This window comes from Mustela erminea, chromosome 6 (assembly GCF_009829155.1).
Source record: "Mustela erminea isolate mMusErm1 chromosome 6, mMusErm1.Pri, whole genome shotgun sequence".
NCBI classification, from domain to species: domain Eukaryota; kingdom Metazoa; phylum Chordata; class Mammalia; order Carnivora; family Mustelidae; genus Mustela; species Mustela erminea.
Genome location: NC_045619.1, coordinates 9,935,058 through 9,960,503, shown reverse-complemented (window position 1 = coordinate 9,960,503; position 25,446 = coordinate 9,935,058). Strand labels below are relative to the sequence as shown.

Here is a 25,446-nt window from a genome sequence, read left to right as displayed (position 1 = left end):
ACCTGGAAAAGGTGGGTCAGGATGGGGCCTGGAAGATGGGGAGGGTGAGGCAGAAAAGAGGGGACCAGAGCTGGTGGGGAGTCAGGAGGCTGGAGTGGCATCTTTGCCATGAGAATTGTTTACAAAACACTCACACCTGGTTCTCCTCTTTGTCTTGACCTTCACAAGTACCTGTTGGATTATTTTTCCCTGGTCTAGGGATACCTGAGGCTCAGAGGTGGGCAGTGACTTGCCCAAGATCACCCAGTTATAAAAATGACAGAACATGGGCTTGGGCTCAGACTGTCGTGGGGCGGAGAAGTCACAGTCCGTGTTAAAGTATCTAACTTTAGAGGCTGCCTTCTCCTTCTTCCTCCTCCTCCTCTTCCTCTTCTTCTTCTTTTTTAAGATTTATTTATTTATTTTGAGAGAGAGCACGCTCGCTCGAGCATGCACACACATGGGAGAGGGTGGGGCAGAGGGAGCCAGAGAATATCAAGCAGACCTCGTGCTGGGCACGGAGCCCTGGTGGGGGGGGGGGTGTGCTGCATTCCATGACCCTCAGATCGTGACCTGAGCGAAAATCAAGAATCAGATGCTTAACTGACTGAGATACGCAGGCTCCCCAGCTGCTGCATTTGAAACCTAAAATCCTGGCCTGAACAGGGCTTGGAAGTTCTAGCCCTAGTTCTGCGACTGACCCTCTATCCGTGAGACAAGGGGGGAGTTGCTTCTCTGTGCCTCAGTTTCCTTACCTCCACAATGTGGCTGACCATCCTTGTTCCCCTCTCACAGGGTGGTGGTGAGTTTTGCAATCCTGTGAGTAACCCGAATTGCAGAGCAGCAGGTACATGGGAAGGTCGCTGCTACTGTGGCATTCTGCACATTTGTGGGGACCTTCCTAAAGAGGGTGTGGGGTGGGGATCCCATGGGATGGTGGGATGCGCAGATAATCATCCTTCTGTGTCTCTCCTTCCTCTTCTGCCCCAGAAGGAAGCTGTGACCCTCCGTGGGGCCCCGGGGGGGGTGCGCCTCAGGACTAAAGAAAGAGATGAGGTGTGGGGAGTCTTTTACCACATACCAGAGAAAGCATCTGGCTCAACGCTCTTAGTTTGCATATGGCGAAAGGGGGCACATAAAGGTCACTTGTCCAATCTGTCGTTAATAACAGAGCCGTTGAATACAAGTGTGCAAGCGTTAAAAGGGCGCTGCACTAGATGGCAGGAGTCTCAGGGTCGAGATCTAGATCTTATACCAACGGTGCGGGGCTCCGGACAAAATCCCTTCCCTTCTCTGGCACTTAGTTTCCTGGTCGCAGAACTGGGATTAGGCTCGAAGGGTCCTTCCAGCTCGGTGACCGGCGCCTAGGCCGGGGCGCAGAAAATATGAAAGTGTTTGTATTCCACGGAACTTCGCAGGGAACCTCCGCGCCCAAGGATGCTTCCGTTGCCGTGGCAACCGCCCGGCCGGCGTGGTCCCCGGAGTCCCGCGGAGGACGCTGGGAAGAACCCTGCCCTTACCAAGATGGCGGCAGCCACAGGGCAGGGGGCGGGGTTGAGTTGTCAGCCTGTCCAGACCTTTCCTCTGTTTCCGCTTTTTCGTGCTAAAAGCGAGTTTCCGTCAATACTTGTTTTCTCTTCTGGTTCTGGGAGCACCGGGAGCCCGGGAGGAAGGGCTGTCTGCAGGGACTGGGGCAAGTACCCCGGTGGTGGGGAAGGCGGGACTTCCGTGTCTCACAGGAAGTGACGCGACAGTCGCGGCCGCAGACAGGTGGAACGGCAGGTGGGTTCAGGTGCCAGCCTGGCCTGGACCCGGCTGTGGGACCGACGCTTCCGGTGAGCGACAGAGGTAGCTCCCAAAGGCCTGGAGACCCGTGGGGGCGGGCTCTGGGGTCTGAGCCCATCGTCCTGGCCTGGAATCCCTCCCTGTACCCAGTAAGATTCCCGTACCTTCCCGCCCCCGAGCCACGGGGACTCTCCCCGCTGTCCAGAGGGAAGGGGGAAGGTCCGGCTCTCCCGTATCGTCGGGGCGGAGGTTGACACCTAGGCACTTCGGGTCCCCAAACCCTACACTCTTTTCTCTCCCTGATCCAGTTCCCCATTCCCCTGCCGAGCTGGGCGGTTCGCCAGCCCACCTCAACTCTCGGAACCATGTTCGCGGACTTGGATTATGACATCGAGGAGGATAAACTGTGAGTATTTTGTTCCCTGCAAGTCCCAGGAACGCACGAGCTCCAGGGCCTCCAGATCCCCAGACTTCCCAGTTCTACAGACCCTTGCTTCTCAGCGGGGGGATCAGGTCTTGAACTTGTAGCAGTAACAGACCCTGCCCTTCCAGGAGCTCACCATCTGTAGCTGGGCTGTGGACGCATTAGCAGATAGCAGATCAGGGCCACATGGGCACTAATGGAGGATGGCCTGGCTACAAGGAGAGGGCAGATGGAGCAGTGCCTTGACTAGGGTGTTCAGGAAAGGTTTCACAAAGGAGGTGGCAATTGAGCCAAGTTTTGAAGGTGAGTAGGAATATTGTAAGCCCACCTTCCTTCCCAGTGTAGACAATCAGTGGGGCAGATTTTCAAAAATTGTTAGTCTCCTTCCTAACATCTGTCCTCCATCGGTCCACTGCCCGTGTCTTCGGCATTTAGTATGGTGCTCCCTGTCAGTAGGCTGTTAGCAAATGTTTGTTGAATGAATAAGTGAATACAGGCAAATATCTACCACAAAACATAAGTAAGTGCTGGTTTATAGTGAAAACTGGGGTTTAATTGAACAGAGCAACTGAGAGATGGGTGATGGATGGTTTAACAGGAGAAGGCTTCCTGGAGAACGTGGCCATAATGTTCCCCGTGCGCCTGAGAAGGTGACGAGGACAGAGTTTGACTCAGGTCTCAGAGGTAGGAAGAAGGAGAGAGAAGGGGGACCTGTTTTCACGGAGTGCCTGCTCTGGACTGGGTTAGTGTTAAATGCCTTCCATGGGCTTTCTTAGGTTTTCATCAAGTAGCAAGCCATTCTATCCATACCGCTGCCTTCCGGGTGCGGGAACTGAGATGCACAGAGGTGACTGACTTACCCAAGTCCTGTAGATGGTCAATGGCAGAGCTGGGATCTGATCCCGCATCCTCAGGACTCCCGAGAGCCGCACCCGTGCCAGCACAAGATGCTGTCTCTTTTGCCCAAATGAGAAGAGAAAAAGCTGAGCAGCACTTGGAGCCTCTCGGGTTTTGAAGGGCCTGTTCCTTCACTGTCCCCTCCAGTCGTCCTTCTGCCAGGAGCTTCAGCCTCACGTGCTTCTCTTTCCAGCGGGATCCCGACTGTGCCCGGGAAGGTGACCCTGCAGAAGGACGCCCAGAACCTGATCGGGATCAGCATTGGAGGAGGCGCTCAGTATTGCCCCTGCCTCTATATCGTTCAGGTAGCGGGTGCTTTGGAGGTGGGGGTGAGGTCCCAGAGAGGGGGAGCCATCTCCCTGCTTGGGTAGTATCGTTTTCCTCTCTGCAGAGCTGGTGCCTTTTCTTCTTGAGGTCTGACCCCCGCAGAGAGGCCTTCCCGACTGCCCCCTCCGGAGGTGCCCCCGTGTTCTCCATCACATCACTGTGTTCCCTCCCTTCTCAGCCCCCGTCACCCATGATTACAATCATGGGCTTGCCCATTCGTGAGTCTGTATCTCGCCACTTACCTGTCTCCGCTCTTGGACGACAGGCTCTCAGTCTGCTTTTCCACTGCGTCAGCACTGAGTACAGTGCCTGGCGTAGGGTCGAACCACATAACTCTTGGCCGAGGGCGCTGGGGCAAGTGGAGTGTCGTGGAAAGTCTCCCAGTCTATGAAGTGATAATGGTCTGAGTTCAGTGTAAGCCTCCCTGGTCAGGAGCGAGTTACCCAGCCTCTCTGGGCCTCAGCTCCCTCCCCTGGAAAGTGAGGGTGTGAAATATTTGGTCACCGTGAGGATTAAACAGAACACCCCAAGCAGTGCCCGGCATTTAATAAACACTGAGTAGAAGATGCTGTTATTTTTCTGGTTGTTGCTCACTTCCCCAGATGGTGCAGAACAATTCTGTGGTTCTTGTAGAAGCTGCCCTGGTGACTTCCAGTCAGCTGTGACTCTGAGCCATGGGGACCGTTGACTTGGCAGCTGGTCAGAGTCCCTGGTTTTTCTGTAGGCTCAGAAGGAAGCTCTCCACCTCGGACATAAACTTGACCCGGCTTCTACCCTGTTCTGACTTTTTCAGCTCAGTAGCCATTGGTGGCAGATGGGAAACTGCCGTCTGCCGAGGATCTTGGAAAAGAGTCACTTCTGGGCCTCGAAGACAGAGATTCCCAGGCTGTGGTCTGGCCTCCTCTGGGTGCTGCCTTCACGAGCAGTTTGGCCTCCTCTGATCCAGGAGGCCTCGCCCTGGCCTGGTCCTTTTGTTTTGTGCCTGCTTGACTCCTGCCACCTCCCCCTCCTCACCCACTGGGGACCACGTCTGCTTAGAACAACCCGTAATTATAAAATAATAGAATTTGGTCAAATAATAGCACTTTTTTTTTTTTTAAGATTAATTTATTTTAGACAGAGAGGAAGAGCTGGGGAGGGGCAGAGGGAGAGAGAAAGAGAATCCCAAGCAGGCTCCCCACTGAGCACAGAGCCTGTTGTGGGGCTCGATCTTATGACCCTGGGAGCATGACCTGAGCTGAAACCAAGAGGCGGACCCTTAGCCTACTGAGCCACTCAGGTACCCCTGTTCCACCCCTTCTTACAACCCTCCTCTCCCCTGCCCCCACCCCTACCCCCATAGCAATGCTGCTTTCTACCCTTAGAGCTGTTTCTTAGGGGTGAGCCTCCACTTTCCTCACTTAGATGCTTACCCTGTTATTTCTGGATCTGTCGCTTGTAAATATCTGTCAGTTTCTCCCAGTCCGGTAGGTGGGAACGTTCGCTCTCTTCCAGAGCCTCCTTGCTCTCTCTCTCCCCCCGTCCTTCCAGCGTGGTGCTCGCGCAGTTCAGGCTAACCTGCGGTCCGTGTCAGCACCGCGGGCCAGGCTGTGCTGTGGGCACTAGGGGTGAGGCAGTGAGGGGAACGAGGAGCCCGTCCTCCCGAGCTGCTGGTGCTGTAGGAGGAGGAGGACACCCTGGTCTGTGTCCTGAGCTCCACGATCGTCCGCGGTCATGCTTTTTTAAAAATTACTTTATTGTGAAAATCATACAACGTACAGTTAGTAGTTTTGAAGTTCAGTGGCATTTGTGGTGCATTTGCATTAATTCAACCATCAGCCTTCTCTAATTTCAGAACATTTTCATCCCCCAGAACAGCCCGCGTCCTCTTAAGTGTTCACTCGTCACCCCTAAGTGTTCACCCCTGCCCTCCCCCGGCCGCCACCCCTCTCTGCGACCAGTGTCTGTGCTGGTTATTTCAGATCAGTCAGTAATCTGCTTATTACATAGGTTGTTCTTCTGGATATTTTTAATATAAACAGACTCTAACACGTCACCTTTGGCGTCTGGCTTCTTTCACTTAGCATAATGTTTTTGAACTTCATTCAGGCGGCGGTGTATTTCAGTAATTCATTCTTTCTAAGGCTGATGAATATTCCTTTTTGTGGGTGCACCACAGTGTGTTCATCCATTCCTTTGAGGGATGTCTGGGTTGTTTGCCCCTCTCAGCCGCTGTGATGGTGCTGCTGTGAGCCCGCGCGGGCGCTTGCTGGGCGGACACGTGTGCTCGTGGGCACAGATCACGTACCTGGGAGCAGGTGCACACACCAGTGGGACCACTGGCTCCCACCATGCCTCCGTGGTTAACTTTTTGAGGAACCTCTGTCTCTTTTCTTAACTCAATCTTCTTTTTTAATGTCATTTCTTGGGGTTCTTCCATTTGTGTATATTCAGCATCCTCGGGCAGCTGCTTGCCACCATCTTTCTATTGCCCTGATGGCTGTAGTCTGTCCTCACTGGGCCTCCCCTTCCCTCTCCTCTGTGGGACTCCCCCACTTCCAGGAGTCCTCTTTCCCTCCTCCTCTTTTTTTTTTTTTTTTTTTGAAGTTTTCGTTTTGATTCCAGTGACTTTATGTATGGTGTAATAATCAGTGTCATGTCTATGACATAATGTTTTAGCACCTGCGCACATCCCCTGGTGCTCGTCACAAGCGCCCGCCTTAATCTCCAGCACCTGTTTCCCCATCCCCACCCCCGTCCCCCCTCTGGTGACCAGCAGTTTGTCCTCTCTAGTTCTGTTTATTTCTTTTTTAAGATTTATTTAATTGAGAGAGTGCGCGTGCGCACACGGTGTTGGGGCAGTGACAGGGAAAGGGAGAAAGAGAATCTCAAGCAGGCTCCCTGCCGAGGGCAGAGCCTGACCGGGGTGGTGGGGGGATTCAATCTCAGGACCTTGAGTTCATGACCTGACAAGAGTCAGAGGCTTAACCGACCAAGCCGCCCAGATGCCCCTGTTGTTGATAGTTAAGAGTCTGTTTCTTGCTTTGTCTCTGTTTTTTCCCCCTTTGTTCATTTGTTTTGTTTTTTAAATTCCACGTTATGAGTGACATCATGTGGTCTTTGTGTGACAGACTCCTTTTGCTCAGCATTATGCTGTCTAGATCCTTCCATGTCTTTGCAAATGGCAAGGTTTTGTTCTTTTTTATGGCTGAGTAATATTTCATTATTATATTTTATTATTACCACATCTTTATGCATTCATCAGTCGATGGACACTGGGCTGTGTGCATATCTTGGCTCTTATAAATAATACTGCTGTAAACGGAGGGGTCCACATATCCCTTTTTTTGTTTTGTTTTTTAAGATTTTTTAGAAATTTATTTTACAGACAGAGATCACAAGTAGGCAGAGAGGCAGCCAGAGGGGTTGAGGGGGGAAGCAGGCTCCCTGCTGAGCAGAGAGCCTGATGCGGGGCTCGATCCCAGGACCCTGGGATCATGACCTGAGCCGAAGGCAAAGGCTTTAACCCACTGAGCCACTCAGGTGCCCCCACATATCCCTTTGAATTAGCATTGTCTTCTCTACCAGTGAAAAAAAAAATATTGGGGTGCCTGGGTGGCCCAGTCAGTTGAGCATCCAGCTCTTGATTTTGACTCAGGTTGTGATCTCGGGGTCCTGGAATCGAGCCCTGCATCAGGGCCGAGTGGGGAGTTGGCTGGAGAGTCCCTCTCCCTCTCCGCCCCTCCCCCTGCTCGTGCTCCCATGCGTCCACGTGTGCACACTCTCTCTGAGATAAATTTAAAAAATAATAATAATGATTGTGTTTTTAGTGTGACCCTGGAAGGTAATGGAAAGAAACTCTCATCTCCGGTTTTTCTGTTTTTATATCGCCCATATAATGTTACATATAAGTAACATATATGTGAAACAGTATCAAGTGTTCTTTCTATACACTTTGTGTAGGAAATTTAGCGACTGAAGATCAAGGAGAGGAAAGACGTACCAGACGACCACTGCTAATAATTAGGTGTCTGTCCTAGTGGCTGTTGTCTGGCTATGCCTTTCGTCTTCTTGTCCATCTCTGCACACACGTTCGCGGCCTAACTGCCCCCCCCCCCCCCCCCGCCTTGCCCAGAGCAGCGCTTGCACACCCGTGCTTGGACAGGCCCGCCCTGCCTCACGGTGCAGTGAGTGCAGACCCTGGACCCCGGGAAGGAGGCTCACATGCGCCGTGGAGTCCTTGCTCTTTGGGGACTGAGATGAGGCGCAGGAGCTGACCAGAGGGCCTTTGGGGCTTCAAGCATTGTGGGGAAAATCTGTGAACGAACTGCGTTTGGAGGAGCACACACTCAGCTGGGGTGCGTGTGCGCTGGCCCGAGCCGGGCCTCGGTCGGGGCACAGAGGGCCACTGTCTCCACCCCGCCCTCCTTTGCACCCCCAGGTGTTTGACAACACCCCAGCGGCCCTGGACGGCACTGTGGCAGCCGGTGACGAGATCACCGGGGTCAATGGCAGGTCAATCAAGGGCAAAACCAAGGTGGAAGTGGCGAAGATGATTCAGGAGGTGAAGGTAAGGCTGCCGCGGGCGGGGGCGGGGAGGGGAGACACAGGCAGCCACACCGCTTTGATGACCCCCCGCCTGTCAGAAGCCCCCGCAGGCCTGGAAGGGGACGGGCCCTTTCTCAGCTGCCCCCTTGGTACACCCGGGTCCGGGCCACAGTCCAGCCTTCCGCAGTGTCTCCCACATCCGGTCAATACTGCTCACGCTCCAGGACTTGTAGTGTCTTGGCAGGAGAGTGGGTACCTTCTGGTCCCCTGTCCTTCAGCTCCCAGGGTTGCTGTCGGATTGGGAACCGTGCCTCAGGGCAAGCCGGTATGTCCCTGCTCAGGGCTGGAGCTGAAGCTAGAAGTCCAAGGTGAACCTGCCGGGGTCCACAGACACCCGGTAAATGTCAGTCGGGCCATGCCGGGCCTCGGAGGGGTAGGAGGGAAAGAGGAGCCCCCTTTCCTCATCCCTGTAGGAGCTTTTCTGCTCACTGGGTCCTCCTGGGCTCACAGACCCCCAGGGAAAGTTCTGGGCTCTGCGGCAGCTCGCAGGCCAGCTGCCGGTCTTCTGTTCTGCAGACCACAATCACGCGTGGCCGGTCCCCACTCCCCGCTCTCCACCCCGGCTGCCACGGGCCGAGGTCTCGCCCCACAGATCCCCTCCCCCACCAGTGGCAGGCAGCGTTCTGACCACTCACAAGCAAGCGTGTAACCCTTCAGCCATTTTTTAGAGATTTTGCTGCTAGTGACTTGGGAAACCAAAGCGGCGAAGGACCTGCAAAACCATTGGATTATTTCGAGCTTTTCAAGTCAGGGGTCCCAGCCGTAGCTAGGCCAAGTGTCCTGGCTCCCTCACCCCATCCATCCAAGACCTCTCCTCACCCCTGTTCCTCCTCCGTGTCTCAGGGACCTGGCACCAATGTCCCTGCCTGTCCCTCTTGGTGGGGAAACACTTCTCAGGAGAAGGCCAGCACTTCCCTTCCTATTGTAGAAAGTGATTTGCATCAGCCTCTCTTCTGGCTTGGGCCCTAGGGGCTGTGGGCTGTCCCCCGCCTCCCTGGCATCCCAGCCCCAGGCACAGAGTAGGCGCGGGGAGGTGTTAGTAGGGGGCTACTGAGCCTGGGGTAGCACAGCGAGGGCTTGGAGTGGGGCGTGGGGTGGGGGAACGCAGGGCACCTGATCTCGCTGGAGCACAGCGGGCTCTGAGCTCCGTGACAGCAGGGACCGTGTCTGCCCTTGTCCCTGCTGGTTCTGCAGGGCCTGGCGCGTAGTGGGCCAAGGAAGGACCTGGGAACAAACAGGTTACAAGGCAGGGCCTGGTCACAGCCCTTGGCCCAGTGTGGCAGAATTTGGGGCCCCTCCCGGGGCTCAAGATTCCGTTATGACCACAGATTGTGGGGCACACAGGCTTCCCCAGGGGAGGGGCTGGGGACCCAGGAGACTCCTTCTCAACCCTCCTCTTTTCCAGGGGGAAGTGACGATCCACTACAACAAGCTGCAGGCAGACCCTAAGCAGGGCATGTCCCTGGACATTGGTAAGTGGGGACAGAACAATGGTGCCCCGTGGCCCCCCAGGCCCCGGCCCCTATTTTGTGTTTCTGTGACAGTGTGTCAAGAGTTATGTGACTTTTGACCAAGTTAGGGGCCTAGGGGAATACCCGGGGTGCTCTCCTGCAGCTGCTTCAAGAAATCTGTCCCATGTTGCAGTCCTCTCCCAGGGGCACCTCCTCTGACTGCCCTGCGGTTGTCCCTTATAGGCCAGCCCCTCCCCCTTCTGAAAGGGAGGGCAGCCTCTACAGTGAGGCATGGTGCCTCCTGCCCCCCCGACACTCCCTTACGTGGCCCTGGCCGCCTCTCCCGCCCACCTGCTCCCAGGAAGGCTCGAGGTCTGAGCTGGACGTCACTGGCCAGCCCGTGCCCCCACGGCATTCCCCGGGACAAGTGGCCTCCTGCTAGGGGGGGACTGGGCTTTGGATCTGTAGAAGCTTCAGGGTCCAGAGCTTAGACATTGCAGCTTTGAGGTCCTCTGGACCAGCTGCCTCTTTCCGCATCAAGGCTTGAGGCCCAGAGAAGGCTGTGTCCCCTGCGTGATGCACACCCAGGTCCCTTGGCTCTGGAACCCAACACACTTTCCCTCCACCTTAGGGCCATAGCCGCGTTCTGGTTTTTAGGGAGAGAGGCTAAGGTCAAGTGTGTCCTGGATGGAGGTGCTCTGTAGAAGCACCTCCCCTTTGGTCCCATCCTGGTCCCCTTCCAGGATTCCATATGTGGCCAAGTATACAGTAACCGAGTCTGGGTCCAAGGTCGCTTGTCGCTGATGGCCCCTCCGCTCAAGGCTCTCCCTGGTTGGCCTGTTGGCACTTTACACATTGGCCTCCTTCCGGCTCCCAGCACCGCCCTCATGGAGAGCGACTAGGGCAGGGGGTCCAGCGTGATCTCTGCCCCGGGGCTGTTCTCAGAGTCACCAGAGCTCAGTGCAGCCCCCTCGGTCCCTGAGGTCGCTGATCACGAGGAGATGAGCTGGGGCAGGGGCGGGCCAACAGCCCAGCTGCACAGGCTCCGTCACTGAGGCCCTTTCTGCCCTGCTCCCAGTGCTGAAGAAGGTAAAGCATCGCCTGGTGGAGAACATGAGTTCAGGGACCGCAGACGCCCTGGGCCTGAGCCGGGCCATCCTGTGCAACGGTGAGTCCTCTCCTGCCCAGTGCCCCGGGGACAGGATCGCAGGCCCAGGCTTCCAGATCGAGGGGCACCATGGCCACCCGTGTTGCTGATGTGGGTCCTGCTGCCCGGGGGGGTCGATGGTCACCCTCTGCACCCCCAGAGCGTCCACGGCAGTCAGCCAAGGCCTCCTGCAGCCAGCGGCCCTCAGGCCCTGGGCGCAGATGAGACAGATGTCCAGCTCCCTGCGCCTGCGCTTTCCTTCGCCACTGTCCCCAGCTGCTGTCACAGAGCCAGCAGCCACCACGGGCCCTCTCAAGTGCATCCCCAGCTCCCTGCCTTTCTCCAGGAGGTGGCGCTGCTGCCCTTGTCGCAGAGGTTCCTGGCCAGGACTGGGGTGGGGGTGGGGAGAAGCCACGGGACACGCACGTTCACACCCACGCATGTGTGTGGCCAGTAAAACACTTGGTCCTGCTCCCACCCTCCCCAGCCCGAGTTTATAAATAGCAGTTCTGCTGTGCCTGTGTGGGGGCTGGATTTCAATGCCTATATATATTGTGGGCTCAGCTGGGCGCACTGGGCTTCATTGCGGGGGGCGTAGGGGGGTACAGAAGTGGCGGCTGCTATTTTCAGCTTCTTGGTGTCTATAAATCCCTGTTACTGTAGTTACCATGCGTTGAGATGAAATTAGAACTGGTTGTTGTGTTTTTCCCCCCCAAACCTTGCAATTTCCCCAGCCTTAAATAGGGTTTCTAAAATTGAAGCTGTCATGATGTCCCATGACCCAGCTAAAAACAACAGCGGGCGCTTACGTGGCTCCTTTCCTGCCAGGCTGGCCGGGGGCCAGGGCTCTGGGGAGCCAGCGCCTGGGGGCCAGCCAGGGGCCCAGCTCCCAAAGACACCCCCCGCCCTTCGCCGCTCCCTCCTGCCCCACAGAGCCCACACGGCCGCCGCCTGACGCCCAGCCACCTCGGCCAAGGTCGCTTCTACTCCCCTCCCTGCCTCCCGCTCAGAAAACCAGGGCTCAGGTCAACACGGGGGCGGGGGGTCAGAGGGCCCCCCCCAGCTGGAATAGTGCCCAGCTGTGTGCCATCGGGCAGGTTGTGTCTCAGCTTGTCAGACCACGAGGGAGGTAGTCCCTGCCCCACAGGCGCGTAGGGAGGGAGGACTGAGCTGTGTGCAAGGAGCCTTGAGCCCTGAGTCCTGGCTCACAGTGGCTGGGCTCAGTGAGGCCAGGCCTTGCCCTGAGGGGCCACCACGTGAGGAAGCCAAGGGCGCCAACACCTGCCCTGACCCTGCCCTGAGGTGGCCACCGGGGCTCCTGGTGGGGAGGTGGGAGGTCCCCTGTCCCCTCACTGCTGGAGGGCCCTCCCTCCCATGATCCGAGAAGCTGGCCCCGGCCCTGTGGTCCCCTTGTTCCCATTTTGAGCCCTTGAGGGGAAGCAGCTGCCCCCACCTCGCCCTTTGGGGTCACCCCACTTGTTGCTTGGCCACTGTCTCCTCTGTTGGACCGCGAGCCTCGAGGGCATGACGTGGGCTCATTCACCAAGGCTGTTCTGTGGGCCTGCCGCGGGCCTGGCAGGCAGAAGGTGCTTGAGAAACCTCTGTGGAGCGAGTGAGGTTGATGGCCAAGGCCGGGTCCAGCGTGAGCTCGGCTTCAGGGCCTTTCCCGACCTGGTCATCCCTCCCGGGGTGGTTCTTCCTCCGGAGCTGTCACACATGTTTCTCACGCACTAAGCCCTGCGTCACGCCTGCACAGAGGCTGTCCAGACCACTCATCTCTCCGGCTTTGCTCGGATGGCCTTCCTCCTCGGCTCTCGGCGGGGTTTGTCCTAGAGGCCCTGGGGCCCTGGCTGCTAGGGCAGGGCCTGCCTTTACGTGGCCATTGGGAGCCACCCACAGGCGGGGCCGTGGGGATGGCCCAGCCGTTTTTCACTCGTGACTTTGTATAATGTATAATGATCGTCCCCTTTTTGCCCCTCAGATGGGTCCCAGCCCGCTGGGGTGGGGACTTACCTTGGGGGTGGCCCGGGGGTGGCCCTGGCATGCCTGTGGTTTGGGTACCCTGGGCTGCCCCCAAACTCTCCCAAGCCCAGCCGAGGTGACCGCTCCCCCTCCCTGGGACCCCGTCCCCTGCCAGGCCTGGTTCTCTTCTGGGGGCTGCCTCGTTCCTCCCGAGTCTGCCTCGGGCCGCCCCCGGCTCTCTCGTTCCCCCACGCTCGTGGGGACTCACTGGCCCCCCCTTCTCTCCGATCCCCCCCAGACGGGCTTGTGAAGAGGCTGGAGGAGCTGGAGCGGACCGCCGAGCTGTATAAAGGTGAGAAGCGAACTGGGCACGGGCTCTGCCCGGGGTCGACGGCCACAGCCCAGCTCTGAGATGGTGGCAGCAGAGGCGGGAACACCAGCCCGTGACATTCTAGGACGGCGGCCATTAGGAGTTCTTAAGAAAAAGCCTCTTAAGACATACTTTTTCTGATTATGAAACTAATACACATCCGTAAAAAATGCCAATAAGAGCCCATGTAAATGCAGTCGGTGGGGGTCTGTCTGAGCCCGACTCTCTCCCGGAGAGATGGCCCGTGGGAGGCCTTGTTCACCGTCTGCCCCCACCGAGCCTTGGCTCTCCTGTCGGACGGCGGCTCCTCCTGGTCGGCGCTGGGCCTGGGGCTAAGCCTTCCACCCTGGACCCTAGTGGGGCTGTGGGGGAAGCCGGTGAGCTCAGGAACGGTGACGGCCTTGGGGTGGGGCTGGAGGCCGTGTCCGGGGGGCCGCTGTGGTCCCGCCATGTGCCCCCATCCCCTTTCGGTTGGGTCTCTCCCACAGGAATGACGGAACACACCAAGAACCTCCTCCGGGCCTTTTATGAGCTGTCACAGACACACCGGGGTAAGGGCACCCCCAGACGTGCTGTGTGATCCTGGGAAGACCCTCGCTCCCCTCTGAGCCCGGTGCTTCCCATACAGTGAGAGTGTGGCTGGTCCCCTCCCCGGGCCCTTCCTCACCCCCACACTCAGGCAGACGCCACAGCATCTGACGTCAGGCCAAGTTCAGGCCGAGCCTGGTCTGGATGCCAGGAGCTAGCAGTAACGGGGGCCAGTAGGGAACATCTGGACCAGCTGGTCATCGGTGGGGTCCAATCCCTTGTCTGGCCCTGCCCCGTCTTACCTCTACTGCCCTTGACCATGTAGAGGACCTTCCTTACTTGTGCCCTCGTGTCCTGCAAGTCTGCTTGCTGGGCAGCGCGGCTACAGTTAGTACCAATTTACAGTCGGGAAAAGGAAGCCCTGGGTCGATGAAGTGGTCACCCAGCTCCTGCGGGCAGAGCCGGCCCTAGACCCCGGCATCCAGATTCCCAGACCGATGCTCTGCTGTCAGGCAACACCAGCCTCTCCAACCTTGACTGAGCCTTCTTCCCACATGGCCTGGTCACTCTGGGGAATGAGGGCTACTGTCTTGGGTATAGACCCAGCTCCTCTGGGGGTACAGACCCAGCTGTCTTCAGGTGCAGACCCATCTCCCTTGGGACATAGACTTCATGCAGACCTGGGCCTTCAGGCTGCCACGCCCCCTGCCCTGCTTCTCCCCAGCAAATCCCTGGCTTCCCCATGAAGGGGTCAGGTAGGGACAGCCTTCAGGGCAGACTTGTCCTGCAGCCTTTGGGGACGTGTTCTCCGTCATCGGGGTGCGGGAGCCCCAGCCAGCAGCGAGTGAGGCTTTCGTGAAGTTTGCCGACGCCCACCGCAGCATCGAGAAGTTCGGCATCCGGCTGCTGAAAACCATCAAGCCGGTAGGTCATGGCGGGCATGTGTGTGTGTCCGCATGTGAGGGTAGAGAGGGGACAGTGTGGCATGCAGAAGGGGCCTGGACTGGAGTCAGTGGGCGAAGATTCTGGCTTGGTCCCCTGCACGGCTGACTGTGGGTCAGTCACTCTGCCTCCCTGACCTCACTCGGCATTGACCGCCAGGCTGGTTTCTGGCCCTGGCTGCACCTGGGCCCAGCCTGCCCTCTCAGCATGGAGGGGACAGACTTGTCCGAGGGTGCCCCTTGGCTCTGATGCCTGGGTCCCATAGAAGGATTGCTGGGTCAGTGCTATCTTCGTCACACTGGTCCACCTAACTCCTGCCCCGCGCGGACCAAGCACCCGCCCCCGCCCTTCCCTTCCAGATGCTGACAGATCTGAACACGTACCTCAACAAAGCCATCCCAGACACTCGCCTCACCATCAAGAAGTACCTGGATGTGAAGTTTGAGTACCTAGTGAGTGGTCTCCAGCCCCTGGGGAGGGATGAGTCTGGCATGCTGCGGAGAGAACCGACCTAGGGATTTTCCCCTCAGTTGGCCACAGGCTGGCAAGCAGGACGGGGCTGTCCTGTCTGATTGAAGATGTGGGACCGGGGACCTGTAAGACCTGGGCAGTTGGGCAGCCGCCGAGACCCTTCCCCGACTGCTCAAAGGAGTCTCTGGGAGCCTGGGGTAGGCAGAGCGCTCACTCTGGACCCCTCTAACCCCTTGGGGGTCACTTTTACAATGGATCAGGTTATAAAGTGGGTGCCAAGGGACATTACTGAGTTTTTTTTCTGGAAGATTTTACTTTATTTATTTATTTTTTGAGAGAGCGAACGAGTGGGAAGAGGGGCAGAGGGAGAGAATCTCAAGCAGACTCTGTACTAAGTGTGGAGCCTGATGGAAGGCTCGGTCTCATGACCCTGAGATCATGACCTGAGCCGAAATCAAGAGTCAGACATTCAGCCAACCCACTGAGCCACCCAGGTGTCCCTGGACATTTTTGAGTTTTATGCTGAAATAAAAATTCTGATGGTCAAAGGAGTTGAGGGGAAATGCCCAACAAGCCAGCCAAGGCTCCTTTGCTGCAGGACTTCTCAGAGCCTTTGACAGGCTTGTGTGCCACGTGACTCTTCAAGGGCCTTCCCACGTTCTTTTGACCGCGGGGTCCATTTCAACCCAGAGCATTACTTGGGACTTGAGTTGGGTAAACCCCGGGCTGTTTCTCAGGCCGTTGCCGCCCTCCCCGATGAGTGCCCTCTCCTGCATGCTGCCCCTCGCTCTGGGCCTCCCCAGGCAAGGGCTAGTCTGAGTGAGGCGCCAGCCCCCCGGATGGGTGTCAGCCTATCCCAGTTGAGGGCATGCAGGGCCCAGGCTTCGCATGGCCGCCCCCAGGCAGGGCTTAGGGGTCCTGTGGGGCGTGGAAAGAAGTGAGGCATCAGGGGTCACCCAGGAGGCGCAGCTCCTCTGACCTCGTGGCCTCGCTGTCCCACACAGTCCTACTGCCTGAAGGTGAAGGAGATGGACGACGAGGAGTACAGCTGCATCGTGAGTTTCCCGGGGCGGCTGAGGGGGGCGGCCCTGGTGCTGGAAAGTCTCGGCGTGTACACACCTTCCCCGGCTTGTCTCACAGAGACCCACACATGTCCGGGGGCTGCCAGGGCCACCTGGTGGCTCAGGCCAACCTTGGAGAGGCCCGGGCATCTGGCTGAGCTCTTGTTTCTGGACGCGTGGGGCTATCCGTTCCCCCCCCCCCGGCCCCCCTGGGCCTCCGAGTGCGGCCATCTTGCTGCGGGGCCGCTCCCCCAGGCTGGCGAGGCTGACTTCCGTCACTCCTAAGAGGCATTTCTAATCCTCTACATTTTTAATATTTTTGATGGCAAGATGGTTCCCCTTAGCACTAAATGTTCACTATTTAACGTGCACAGGTGTGGTCTTTTGTTTTCTTCACAAAGAATAAGTGCTTCTGGCAATCAGAAGTGGGGGGCCAGGGTTGTGGTGTGGCGGTGGGAGCTGGGAGCCGGTGTCTGTCCCAGAGCGGGCTCCCTCTCCACCCTCCCACCGGCCGGCTGGGGTCCTGATGTGTTCCCCACCCCCCTCCCCCGCCCCAGGCCCTGGGGGAGCCCCTGTACCGCGTGAGCACCGGCAACTACGAGTACCGCCTGATCCTGCGCTGTCGCCAGGAGGCCCGCGCCCGCTTCTCCCAAATGCGCAAGGACGTGCTGGAGAAGATGGAGTTGCTAGACCAGAAGCACGGTGAGGGGACTAGGTGGGCACTGGGGGCTGGACACACGTGCCCAGCCTCCCGCCTCTGCCACCCTTGGGCTGGGGTGGCTGGGTACCGCCTTCTCCGCCTTTCAGAGCTGGGAAAACGGTGGCCCGAGAGGTGATGAACCTACGTGCAGTTCCAAGGCCTCGCCACGGGAGAGCTTTGAGTCTGACCCAAGATGGAAAGCTCTGGCGGGAGCGCCCCCACCCCCTCAGTCCCCGCCTGGGGTCTGGCTTGGGTAGGACTGGCCTGTGCCCTGGGGGCGCAGCGGGGTGCCGGCCACAAGCTCTGTGCTGGGCTGGGCCGCCCTGGCCTTGCACACTCCAGCCGCGTGGCGGTCTCCGAGGGCGAGCCGGGCAGCCCAGGGGCAGAGGGCGGGCCCGGGCAGGCCTAGGGGTGGGACTTCTCCACCGGCGCCGTGTGCCCGTCTGCCCCAGTCCAGGACATCGTGTTCCAGCTGCAGCGCCTTGTGTCCACCATGTCCAAGTACTACAACGATTGCTACGCGGTGCTGCGCGACGCCGACGTCTTCCCCATCGAGGTGGACCTGGCGCACACCACGCTGGCCTACGGCCTCGGCCAGGATGAGTTCACCGACGGGGAGGAGGAGGAGGACGAAGACGACGAGGACACGGCAGCCGGGGAGCCGTCCAGGGACGCGCGAGGGGCTGCCGGGCCCCTGGACAAGGGTGGGAGCTGGTGTGACTCCTGAGTGCCCCCACGGGGTGCGGATCTGGGGGGTAGGGGGAGTGGGAGGACGGAGCACGGGAGCAGGGGCGGGGCCGCCGCCCGCATAAAGGCCTGCTGGCTTGGGGCGCCTGCCTCCCTGCTCCTCTGTCCTAGCACAGCGACCCCAGGCTCCTCTCAGGAAAGTCCCTGGGCGCCCCCCCTCCCCTCCCCGCCTCCCCAGCCAGATGGAGAGCTTGGCCCCTGGAACTGCCTTAGGAAGGAGAGTGGGGGCGCAGAGAGGAGGAGGGGCTGGAGCAGGTGGCAGGCAGTCCGGGACCCATTCCCTGTGGGCACCAGCACTGGCCCCTCCTGGAGCCTGCCGGTGTGGGGGGCCGGGGGCAGGCCGGCCCCGGCCCTGCCCACTCTCACTCCCCGGTGGCCTTTGTTCATTCGCTTCTCCCGGCTCGGCCGCTTCCTGGGGCAGGGCCGGGCCCTGGGCCTGTACTGAATAAACAGCAGCCCAGACGGAGCGGCTCCTTGCGCTGGCCTCACCCCCTCCTCGTGCCCTCGACGCCCCGTCTGCCCCTCCCTGGTCCTGAGCGAGGGCGGGATCGACGTTCCCTTGCCGCAGCTTTGTGAACTGGCGCTACTGTCCCCACCTACAGACAGATGACCGAGGCTCTGGCTCAGGGCCACCCGGCATCCAAGGACAGGGAGGGATCGCACTTGAATCTGGCAGGTCCCAGAGACCCCAGGTTCACTCCGTGGGGCCTCTGCCCTCCTCCTCCACCTTTGGTCTGCCTGGGCTTGTGGCCCGTGGCTCTGCCGTACTGGGGAAGGGCAGGACAGACACCGAGGCCCGTCGAGGGGAGAGTGTCAGGGGCGCCCCCACCACTGGAGGCGCGCCCATTCCGCCGCGGCGAGGGACGGCCGGCGGGGAACGCGGCCCCGTGCTCTGTGTGTTCGCAACATGGGCGAAATAGGCTGGCTGTGCCTCCCGCCAGCTGTGCGGTCCCTGTTCACACCTGTGGTCCCCACGTAATGGTGGCCCTTTTCACTTCCAAAGTGTCTCTGAACAATGACTTCCATGCGCATCCTGAGAAGGGGAGGCAGCAGGAAGCTGTGGGGTGGGCAGGGTCTAAAATGGGGGGAGGGGGCATGGCTTTCAGCTTGTCGGCTTTGAGGACAGGAGGCGTGGGCAGCAACCCAGATGGGTCAGCGGGACTGGGAGTTTGGAGGGAGGAACAGGCTGTCACTAGGTCCCCTGGAGCGGCCAGTCCAGACCACTTCTCTGAAGGAACTGCCAGGGCACAGACTGCACCCCGCTGCTGGGTTCTAGTCACAGCCTGTGTGACCCTGGGCTACTCCCTAACCTCTCTGTGCCCCCAGTTTCCCTATCTGTGCTTGTGGCCAGTAATGGTCCTGAGCTCCTTGGGCTCTTACGAGCATTTGATGAATTCACACTTGTAAAGGGCCTAACCGTGCGTGGTACACAGTCCCTGCCCTGAGTGTTTAATAAAATGTCGTCACTGCTGTGGTGACTCAGGGATGCAAACCTGCGTGTCAGCCCGGCATTTCCCAGGGCTCCCACACCTTCGTAGGCCCCGATGGAAAATGAGACCAACAGTGGGGGGTGGGCGGGCGCTGGTGGGATGGGCTCTCCTGAGCCCTCGGCTCGATAGCAGGGGTCTGCGGGGGGAAGCTCCTTCCTACTCTTGGGCCCGGTTTCCACACTCGAGACTTGGAGGGAAGGAGGCAAAGGAAGGGCTGTCCGATCTGTGGGAAGAGAATAAATACGGGGAGGGACTAGATCCCAGAGGCTTTCCAGCCAGGGTGAGACCAGGGTGCCCTGCCCTTGGATCCAAGTGTAAGAGGGCAGAACTGCGAGAGAGAGACCCCTAGTGCCTCCAAGTCAGAACACCGCCCCCTCCACGCCCCCTCTTCCCCTCTGCCACTTGTTCCCCCAACACCTTCCCAGTCAGAGGGCCCTGGGGAGAGCCTCAGACTCCCTCCCACCCTCCAACCCCCCACCAGCCACCAGAGCTGGGAGGCACAGGAATGGACCCGCCGTCTCGAGCTGAGTTTTATGAAGTTCAGTTTCACAAGGTCAAGCCCAGACCACGTGCAGCAGCATCACTTAGCCAGGGTAGGGCCTGGCAATGCCCCACTGGGCAGACAAGGGTGGGAGCCCCCCCGCCCCGACCCCAGGGGGGACCATGGCAAAGCAGCTTCCAGTGTGCCAGGCCCTTTTTGGGACAGCTGGGGCTCTTGGAGGGTAAGCCCCATTCCCAAAGTCACCAGCCGCCTCGCCTGCTGCCCCTGGGGCTATACAGACTTGGGGTCCAGCCCTGACTCTGCCTCTGCCTCTGGTTCCGTGGGCCCAGCCCTGGGGGTGGGCACCTCCCGGGCTTTGAGGCTGCCAGGCTCCTCAGCCCCCGTGGGCAGAGCCCCAGAGTCCCCTTCGGCCTCAGCATCTTCGGTGTCGCTGGCCTCGCCCTCGGTGCCTTGGCTGGGCTGGGGGTTCCGAGAGCGGCGCAGGCAACAGCTGGTGGCGACAGCCATGAAGACCCCGGCCAGGACCACCTCAGAGCCAGCCAAGTAGAAGATGATCTCGTAGTTCTTCAGGGCGTCCACCAGGCGGCCTGGGACGGAGGGAGGCAGGAGGTGAGGGCCTGCAGGGGGTGGGGGGGGAGGGACACCACCCTCCCGCCTTTCCCACAACCTCAGATAAAGGGCCGTGTGCACCCTCAGCTTGGTGGGGTTTACATTTGGGTGACACAGACACGCCCCCATCTTTATGCCCGTTTGACAGCGGCGAAACCCCACGCACGTTCTGCCATTTGAGACGTTAAAAATGTCACCACCTCCTTGAACCTCAGTCTCTTAAGTGATACAGGGCCTTTGGTGAGGCAGCACTTTTCAGGTTACAAGGCACCCCCTCCACCCCCAGACCGAGACCCCACATGTGTCGTGTGATTTGCCCAGCGAGCGGGTGGGGAGGGGGCACTGGACACAGCCTCACTCTCCTGGGGGCCCCTAACACCTGCTCTTTGCAGCTAACCCCCCTGGTCCTCAGGGGCCTGGCTCAGCTTTCTCTGTCTCCCTCCCCAGCCTCCTCCTGTCCCTTCTCGGGGCCCTGATACCCTAGACTGAGCTTCCACTACTGCGAGCTGGCGGGGTAGGACTCATGGGTCACAACCCGTCTTTTTCCCTCTGTGTTTTCCAAATGTTCTATCCAGGCGCATATTACTTTCATACACGGGAAAATCTTGTAATTGCAATATCCCCCCCCCCCCCCCCCCGCCGACAAGTGTGGGGGAGCTCTGTGGGCTCCATCCTCTCCTGGCATTTTTGTCGCTGACCATCCAGGCTGTGACCCCTTGGTCTATAGCTCTGTGGCTTCAGGGAGGCTTCCCGGTGTCCCCCAAGCTGGCTGCCTGCCTGAGCCCCTCTGAGCACTGCACCCAAACCTGTCCCTGTCCCTCCCACACTCAGCCCTGCAGTGTTCTCCACCTTCTCACCCCCTATTAGATCCACCCACCCAGGTCGCAGGGGAAAAAGGAAGAATCCCTGAGCCTCTGGGGAGCTGGTTCGATGGCTTTTGGTGGTGGGCTTGGCCGCCCTCCCACTGCGATCAGATGACAAAGCCTGATGAGGACATTGAGCTAGACCAGCCCTGAAGGAGGGGCAGTTCGCCCCATCTCAGGGGCAGCCCGGGCCCCAGCAAAGGCAGCCGCCCCTCATTGCTCATCCCTCAGCCTGACCACGGGCAGGCTATGCTGGGGCAGGGACAACCCGCCAACCCAGGAGGACCCTGACACCCCCCTTTCCAAGCTCAGTTCCTGCCTCACTTGTATAGGAACCCTGAACCCCTAATGTGGCCCACACTGTCCCATGTCCTCTCCTGCGGGGTCTGCACTGCCCTGTGAGGCTGCCTGCATGCCGGCCCCTGCAGCTCCTTCCCTGGCCTGTCATCATGATGACTTCCTAAGGCCAGTGACCGGAGAATGCCCTGTGGGCCATCCACACAGCAGAAGGCCCAGCCTCTGTCCCTGCACAGCAGCTTCACCAAGTGAGGGCAGGGCCTGGCCATGGCCCAGTGGGCAGATGAGGGAGGAAGCTCTCCCCTGGGCCCCAGGGGAGACCACTTGTAAGCACCCCCACTCAGCTCACAGCCGGTTCCTCCACGACACTGTCCCTGTCCTGGTCCCCCTTAGAGGCTGAGGACACTCAGCGGCCGTGTTCCAAAGGTAGGGGCATTTAGCCCTGGGCAGGGCTCTGCTCACTCTGGGAGCACCCTGTACTAGACACCTGTGCCTCAGTTCTACCACCCACAAAACGGGAATAAGAATCCGCCCTTCACAAGGACTATGTGCCAGCATTTGAGATGGCCCAATGGGTCAGCAGTTGTCAGTGCTGGGTTCTTCCTGGCATCTTTCCCGGTGCTTCCGGCCCCACCCAGAGCTAGCAGGACCCGGCTTGGAGGAGGGGCTCATTAGCCATGGGAAGACCCCACCAGGCTGTCTCCGCTGATGGGTCCCTTGCCCTCATCCCTGGAAGCTCCACCTGGGACAGGGTTGGTGCTCCTCCCCACCCCAAACCCCCGGTCTAGGGAACTAGCCCCGCACCCCCTCCTCCTAAGGGGCGCACCAGCAGAGGGCGGTCCAATGAGCACAGCCACAGCCTCGACCAGCAGCACCAGGCCCAGCGCACTGGGGAAGCGGTGCGAACCCACGGCTGCCATGAGCACCTCGAACTGCAGCGCGCCCACCATGCCATACGAGAGGCCGAAGGCGACGCAGAAGGCGACGAGGGCGCCGTAGGAGCGCGCGCGCGCGCTGCTCAGGTCCGTGAGGCCGTTGGCCATCAGCGCCAGGCTGAAGAGGTAGGCGACATGGGGTCGTAGGCGCGCCAGGCCCGCTAGGGCCCCGCACGCCGGCCGAGCCACGATGTCGACGAAGCCCACGATGGACAGCAGGAAGGCGGCGTCGGCGTCCGGCACGCCCGCGTCCTTGGCGTAGTTCACCAGCAGGATGGCGGGCACGAAGAGCCCGAGCGCCATCAGGAACTTGGTGACGGCGTACACCCCGAAGGCGCGGTCGGCGCACACGGCCACGTCCAGCAGGCGCCGGCGGGGGCGGCCGCCAGGGGGCGCCTCGCGCAGCCGCAGCCCCCCGCGCTCCGCCTCCGCGTCCCCCGGAGCGTCGTCCGCGCTGTCCCGGCGAGGTCGCGGGCCGGGCCCCGGCGGCGGGCGCATGACGGCGCCGCACGCGCAGCAGTGCAGCAGGAGACCGCCGAGCAGCAGGAAGCCGCCGCGCCAGCCGAAGTGCTCGAGCAGCTGCTGGCCCAGCGGCGACAGCGCCGACAGGAACACGGGGCTGCCCGCAGCCGCCAGCCCGTTGGCCAGGGGCCGCCGCCGCTCGAAGTACAGCCCCAGCATGATGAGCGACGGCTGGAAGTTGAGAGCCAGGCCCAGGCCTGCGGGCGAGGGCGGCGCTGTGCCGGGCTCCCCGAGGGCGCCCCGGCCCCAGCCCCCAGCGAGAGGGAGGGGGCCAGGCCCCGACGGGACGGGCCCACCACCTCTGGAGGGGAAACTGAGGACAGGAGACCTTGCAGCAAGGACTCCGCCCGGCTCCCCAACCCGCGAGACCAGCCCCTTCCCCGTAGGGGAGGGAGTCGTGGCCGTCCTCACCTGTGAGCACCCCGGCGGTCAGGTACAGCTCCAAGAGGCGCGTGGCGAAGGATGCCAGGACCATGCCCGCCGAGGCCAGCAGCCCACCCACCAGCATCACGGGACGACAGCCAAAGCGGGTCACGAGGATGCTGGAGACCGGACCTGTGGGCAGGGCACGGTCACCGCTTAGGCTGGACTAATCTCTCTCCGGGGCGCACTCCAGGCTTGGCACATCCCAGCCCCCAGAAGATGACATGAGGGGATGAGGGCACCCGCGGGTCAGAGAGGACAGTGTCTGCCCAAGGTCACCCAGCCTGGCTGGGACAGACCAAGGAGGCAGCACCCTGCGGGGAGGTAGGGGAAGGACCTTTCTTGTTCCGGGGAGGCCCATCCCCAACTCTCTTGAGAACAGGGGACCCAGAGTAGAAGAGGCTGACGCCCCTTGCTTTTGATCTGCCCAGCTGGGCGCGTCCCTTGGACTGCTCAGCCTCTTTCCACCCCTTCCATCCCCCATGCGGCTCGGTTGGGGTGACAGGATTCACCCCATCCCCGCGCACCCCACAGGCGGTGAGGGCGCCGGGGAGCAGGCATAGCGGGGAGTTTTATTTACATCTGTTTCCCCACCTGTGACAGAAGCGGCTGTAGGTCTTTGGCAGGAATGGAGGGGCCCTGCGGCTGGCCAAACCGACCCCCATTCAGCCACCGCCCCCTTCCTGTCCCCCTCCTCCCCTGTCTCCGGGACCAGCGCTTCCACGGGAAGAAAGTGGTCTCCGTGCTCTTCCCGAGGGGTCTGGGGGGTGCCCAGGGGGTCCGCGTCTCCTGGACCCGGATCCCGTCTCCCAATCCTGGGCTGGGGGAGGAGGAGCAGGGACCCGCGAGGGGGCGCTGACCGGTGCCGTAGAGCATGGCGAGCATGATGGAGGACACCCAGGCCGTGTCGCTGTAGCCCGCGCCGAAGTCGCGCATAAGCGCGCGGAAGAAGACGCTCACGGCCTTGGGGAAGCCGTAGGCGAAACCGGTGACCACGAAGCAGGCGCCCAGCACGGCCCAGCCCCAGCCACCGTCTGGGGGTCCCGCGCCCCGCCGGGGGCCGCCAGCGCCCATCGCTGCTGCCTCTGCTGGTGGAAGGGGACAAGAAGGAGCAGCCAAGTTCTGTAGCCCCGACAGCAAAGGGGAAGGAGACCCAGCGTGGGAAAACTGAGGCATGGGGGCTACCGACGTGAGCCCTGCTCTGGGAGCGAGCCAGGAGGAAAACCGAGGTAGAACCGCCCCCCCCCAATCTCCCCCTCCTTCAGGGGGCCTGTGAAAGAGGAGGGGAGATAATAGAAGGGCTCCCACCTGAGTCTGAACTTCAAGAAGACGCCCCTGGAGGACACTCCTTGTCTAGGGACCTAATGGTGGCCGGAGAGGGGGTGCTGGTGAGTGGGGGGGCACTGTGGGCCCCCTGTGCGTGGGAACCATCAGGGTTCCCAGGGTGCACGTGTGAGGGTCTCAGCGCAGGAACTTACAGGGGGTGTGGGGCAAGCAGGGGCAGCCCTGCACCTGCTGCAAAGTGGGTGGCTTTATTTGGCTCCTGAGCCTTGCCATATGTTCATTTTTCTCAATGATCAGAAATGACTATTGTCATCAGAGCATTATGGAAAAAACAAAAACCCCAAGACCTGCCGTAATAACATTAGCCTCGCTTCAGGAGCTGCGGGGGCTGAGCTCCCGTTCATCCCCGCTTAGCCAGGGGTTCGCTCCGGGACTTGGGCAGGTCCCCTTCCCTCGCTGAGCCTGTTTTGCCACCTGTAAGATCGGTGATCGGTTACCCCCGGGGCCAACCAGGAGCCTTGGCAGGGGGTGCGCAGACCTCTGGTTCCACTGGGACCTTTGAGGCAGCACTAAAGGGACCTTCTGATCTCCAAACCCCTAGAAGCCCCCCCAAACCCCTCCAAAAGCAGAAAACAGGTCCGAAGTCTCTCACATTCCTGGAGCTCCAGCCAGGGGTTCACACAGCAGCCTCCTGTGCATTCCCCCACCAACAGAGGAGGAATGGGGGGCTCACGGGCAGGGTGGGCCAGCCCACAGCCGGGGAAGGAGCTTCCTTCCCTCCTGCTGCCCCTCCGCTCCTAGGTCTCCCTCCTGGCCCTGGGCAGTGCCAGGTGCCCAGTGGGGATCGGAGACTCTGACCCTCTCACCAGGACCAGGTTCTGGCTTTCCCTGCCTGTTGGCCCCTCACCACAGCTGGAGCCACTTGAACGAGGACAAGGAGGCAGCTCTCCCCTGCACTCACCTGAGCCTTCCGGTGGGTTTGAATGTCCAGCCTCACATCTCCTGAGGCCTCCTGGGAGGGGCTGCCCTGCTGGCTCCCCCTGGGAAGCCTGGCCTTCTGGGGGCACGGCAGCCGAAGGCCCCAAGTTACCTGGAGATCAGCCACTGGCCTCTCAGCTCTAGCTCCCTCCCTCAGGCCTCGGG

At 60.3% G+C, this 25,446-nt stretch overlaps 2 protein-coding genes across 6 annotated transcripts; one reads left to right on the top strand and one right to left on the bottom strand.

Annotated features, from left to right (window-relative positions):
• The first annotated feature begins 1,487 nt into the window (after window positions 1–1,487).
• On the top strand, window positions 1,488–17,722 carry PICK1 (protein interacting with PRKCA 1). Of its 5 annotated transcripts, none has more exons than XM_032346310.1 (13): window positions 1,488–1,761; window positions 2,073–2,170; window positions 3,279–3,390; window positions 7,833–7,961; window positions 9,405–9,471; window positions 10,529–10,618; window positions 12,858–12,911; window positions 13,418–13,480; window positions 14,248–14,381; window positions 14,759–14,851; window positions 15,875–15,925; window positions 16,489–16,633; window positions 17,084–17,722. In XM_032346310.1, the coding sequence occupies exons 2-13, from the start codon at window positions 2,130–2,132 to the stop codon at window positions 17,356–17,358; spliced, it is 1,254 nt and encodes a 417-aa protein (XP_032202201.1). In that variant the 5' UTR covers window positions 1,488–1,761; window positions 2,073–2,129; the 3' UTR covers window positions 17,359–17,722. The 5 variants fall into 5 exon arrangements, with proteins under 5 accessions (XP_032202201.1, XP_032202198.1, XP_032202200.1 ...); XM_032346307.1 differs by having other exon boundaries at window positions 1,488–1,814; XM_032346309.1 differs by having other exon boundaries at window positions 1,488–1,827.
• Window positions 17,723–19,380: 1,658 nt separating this feature from the next.
• SLC16A8 (solute carrier family 16 member 8) lies at window positions 19,381–24,093 on the bottom strand. Its single transcript, XM_032346315.1, has 4 exons — window positions 23,880–24,093; window positions 23,008–23,151; window positions 21,966–22,793; window positions 19,381–19,957 (listed from the first exon to the last, which is right to left on the bottom strand). Exons 1-4 carry the CDS (start codon window positions 24,091–24,093, stop codon window positions 19,641–19,643), a joined length of 1,503 nt encoding a protein of 500 aa, XP_032202206.1. The 3' UTR covers window positions 19,381–19,640.
• Between the last annotated feature and the right edge of the window lie 1,353 nt (window positions 24,094–25,446).

What these genes read in the sequence shown, in the direction of transcription:
- PICK1 (XM_032346310.1), top strand. Translation starts at nt 2,130, where the DNA reads ATGTTCGCGGACTTGGATTATGACATCGAGGAGGATAAACT. An exon ending in CCTGCCTCTATATCGTTCAG is followed by an intron (nt 3,391 to 7,832) that starts GTAGCGGGTGCT and finishes TTGCACCCCCAG; the next exon opens with GTGTTTGACAACACCCCAGC. An exon ending in AGATGATTCAGGAGGTGAAG is followed by an intron (nt 7,962 to 9,404) that starts GTAAGGCTGCCG and finishes CCTCTTTTCCAG; the next exon opens with GGGGAAGTGACGATCCACTA.
- SLC16A8 (XM_032346315.1), bottom strand. Translation starts at nt 24,093, where the DNA reads ATGGGCGCTGGCGGCCCCCGGCGGGGCGCGGGACCCCCAGACGGTGGC. An exon ending in GACCGCCGGGGTGCTCACAG is followed by an intron (nt 22,794 to 23,007) that starts GTGAGGACGGCC and finishes CCTCGCCCGCAG; the next exon opens with GCCTGGGCCTGGCTCTCAAC. An exon ending in CATTGGACCGCCCTCTGCTG is followed by an intron (nt 19,958 to 21,965) that starts GTGCGCCCCTTA and finishes CCTCCGTCCCAG; the next exon opens with GCCGCCTGGTGGACGCCCTG.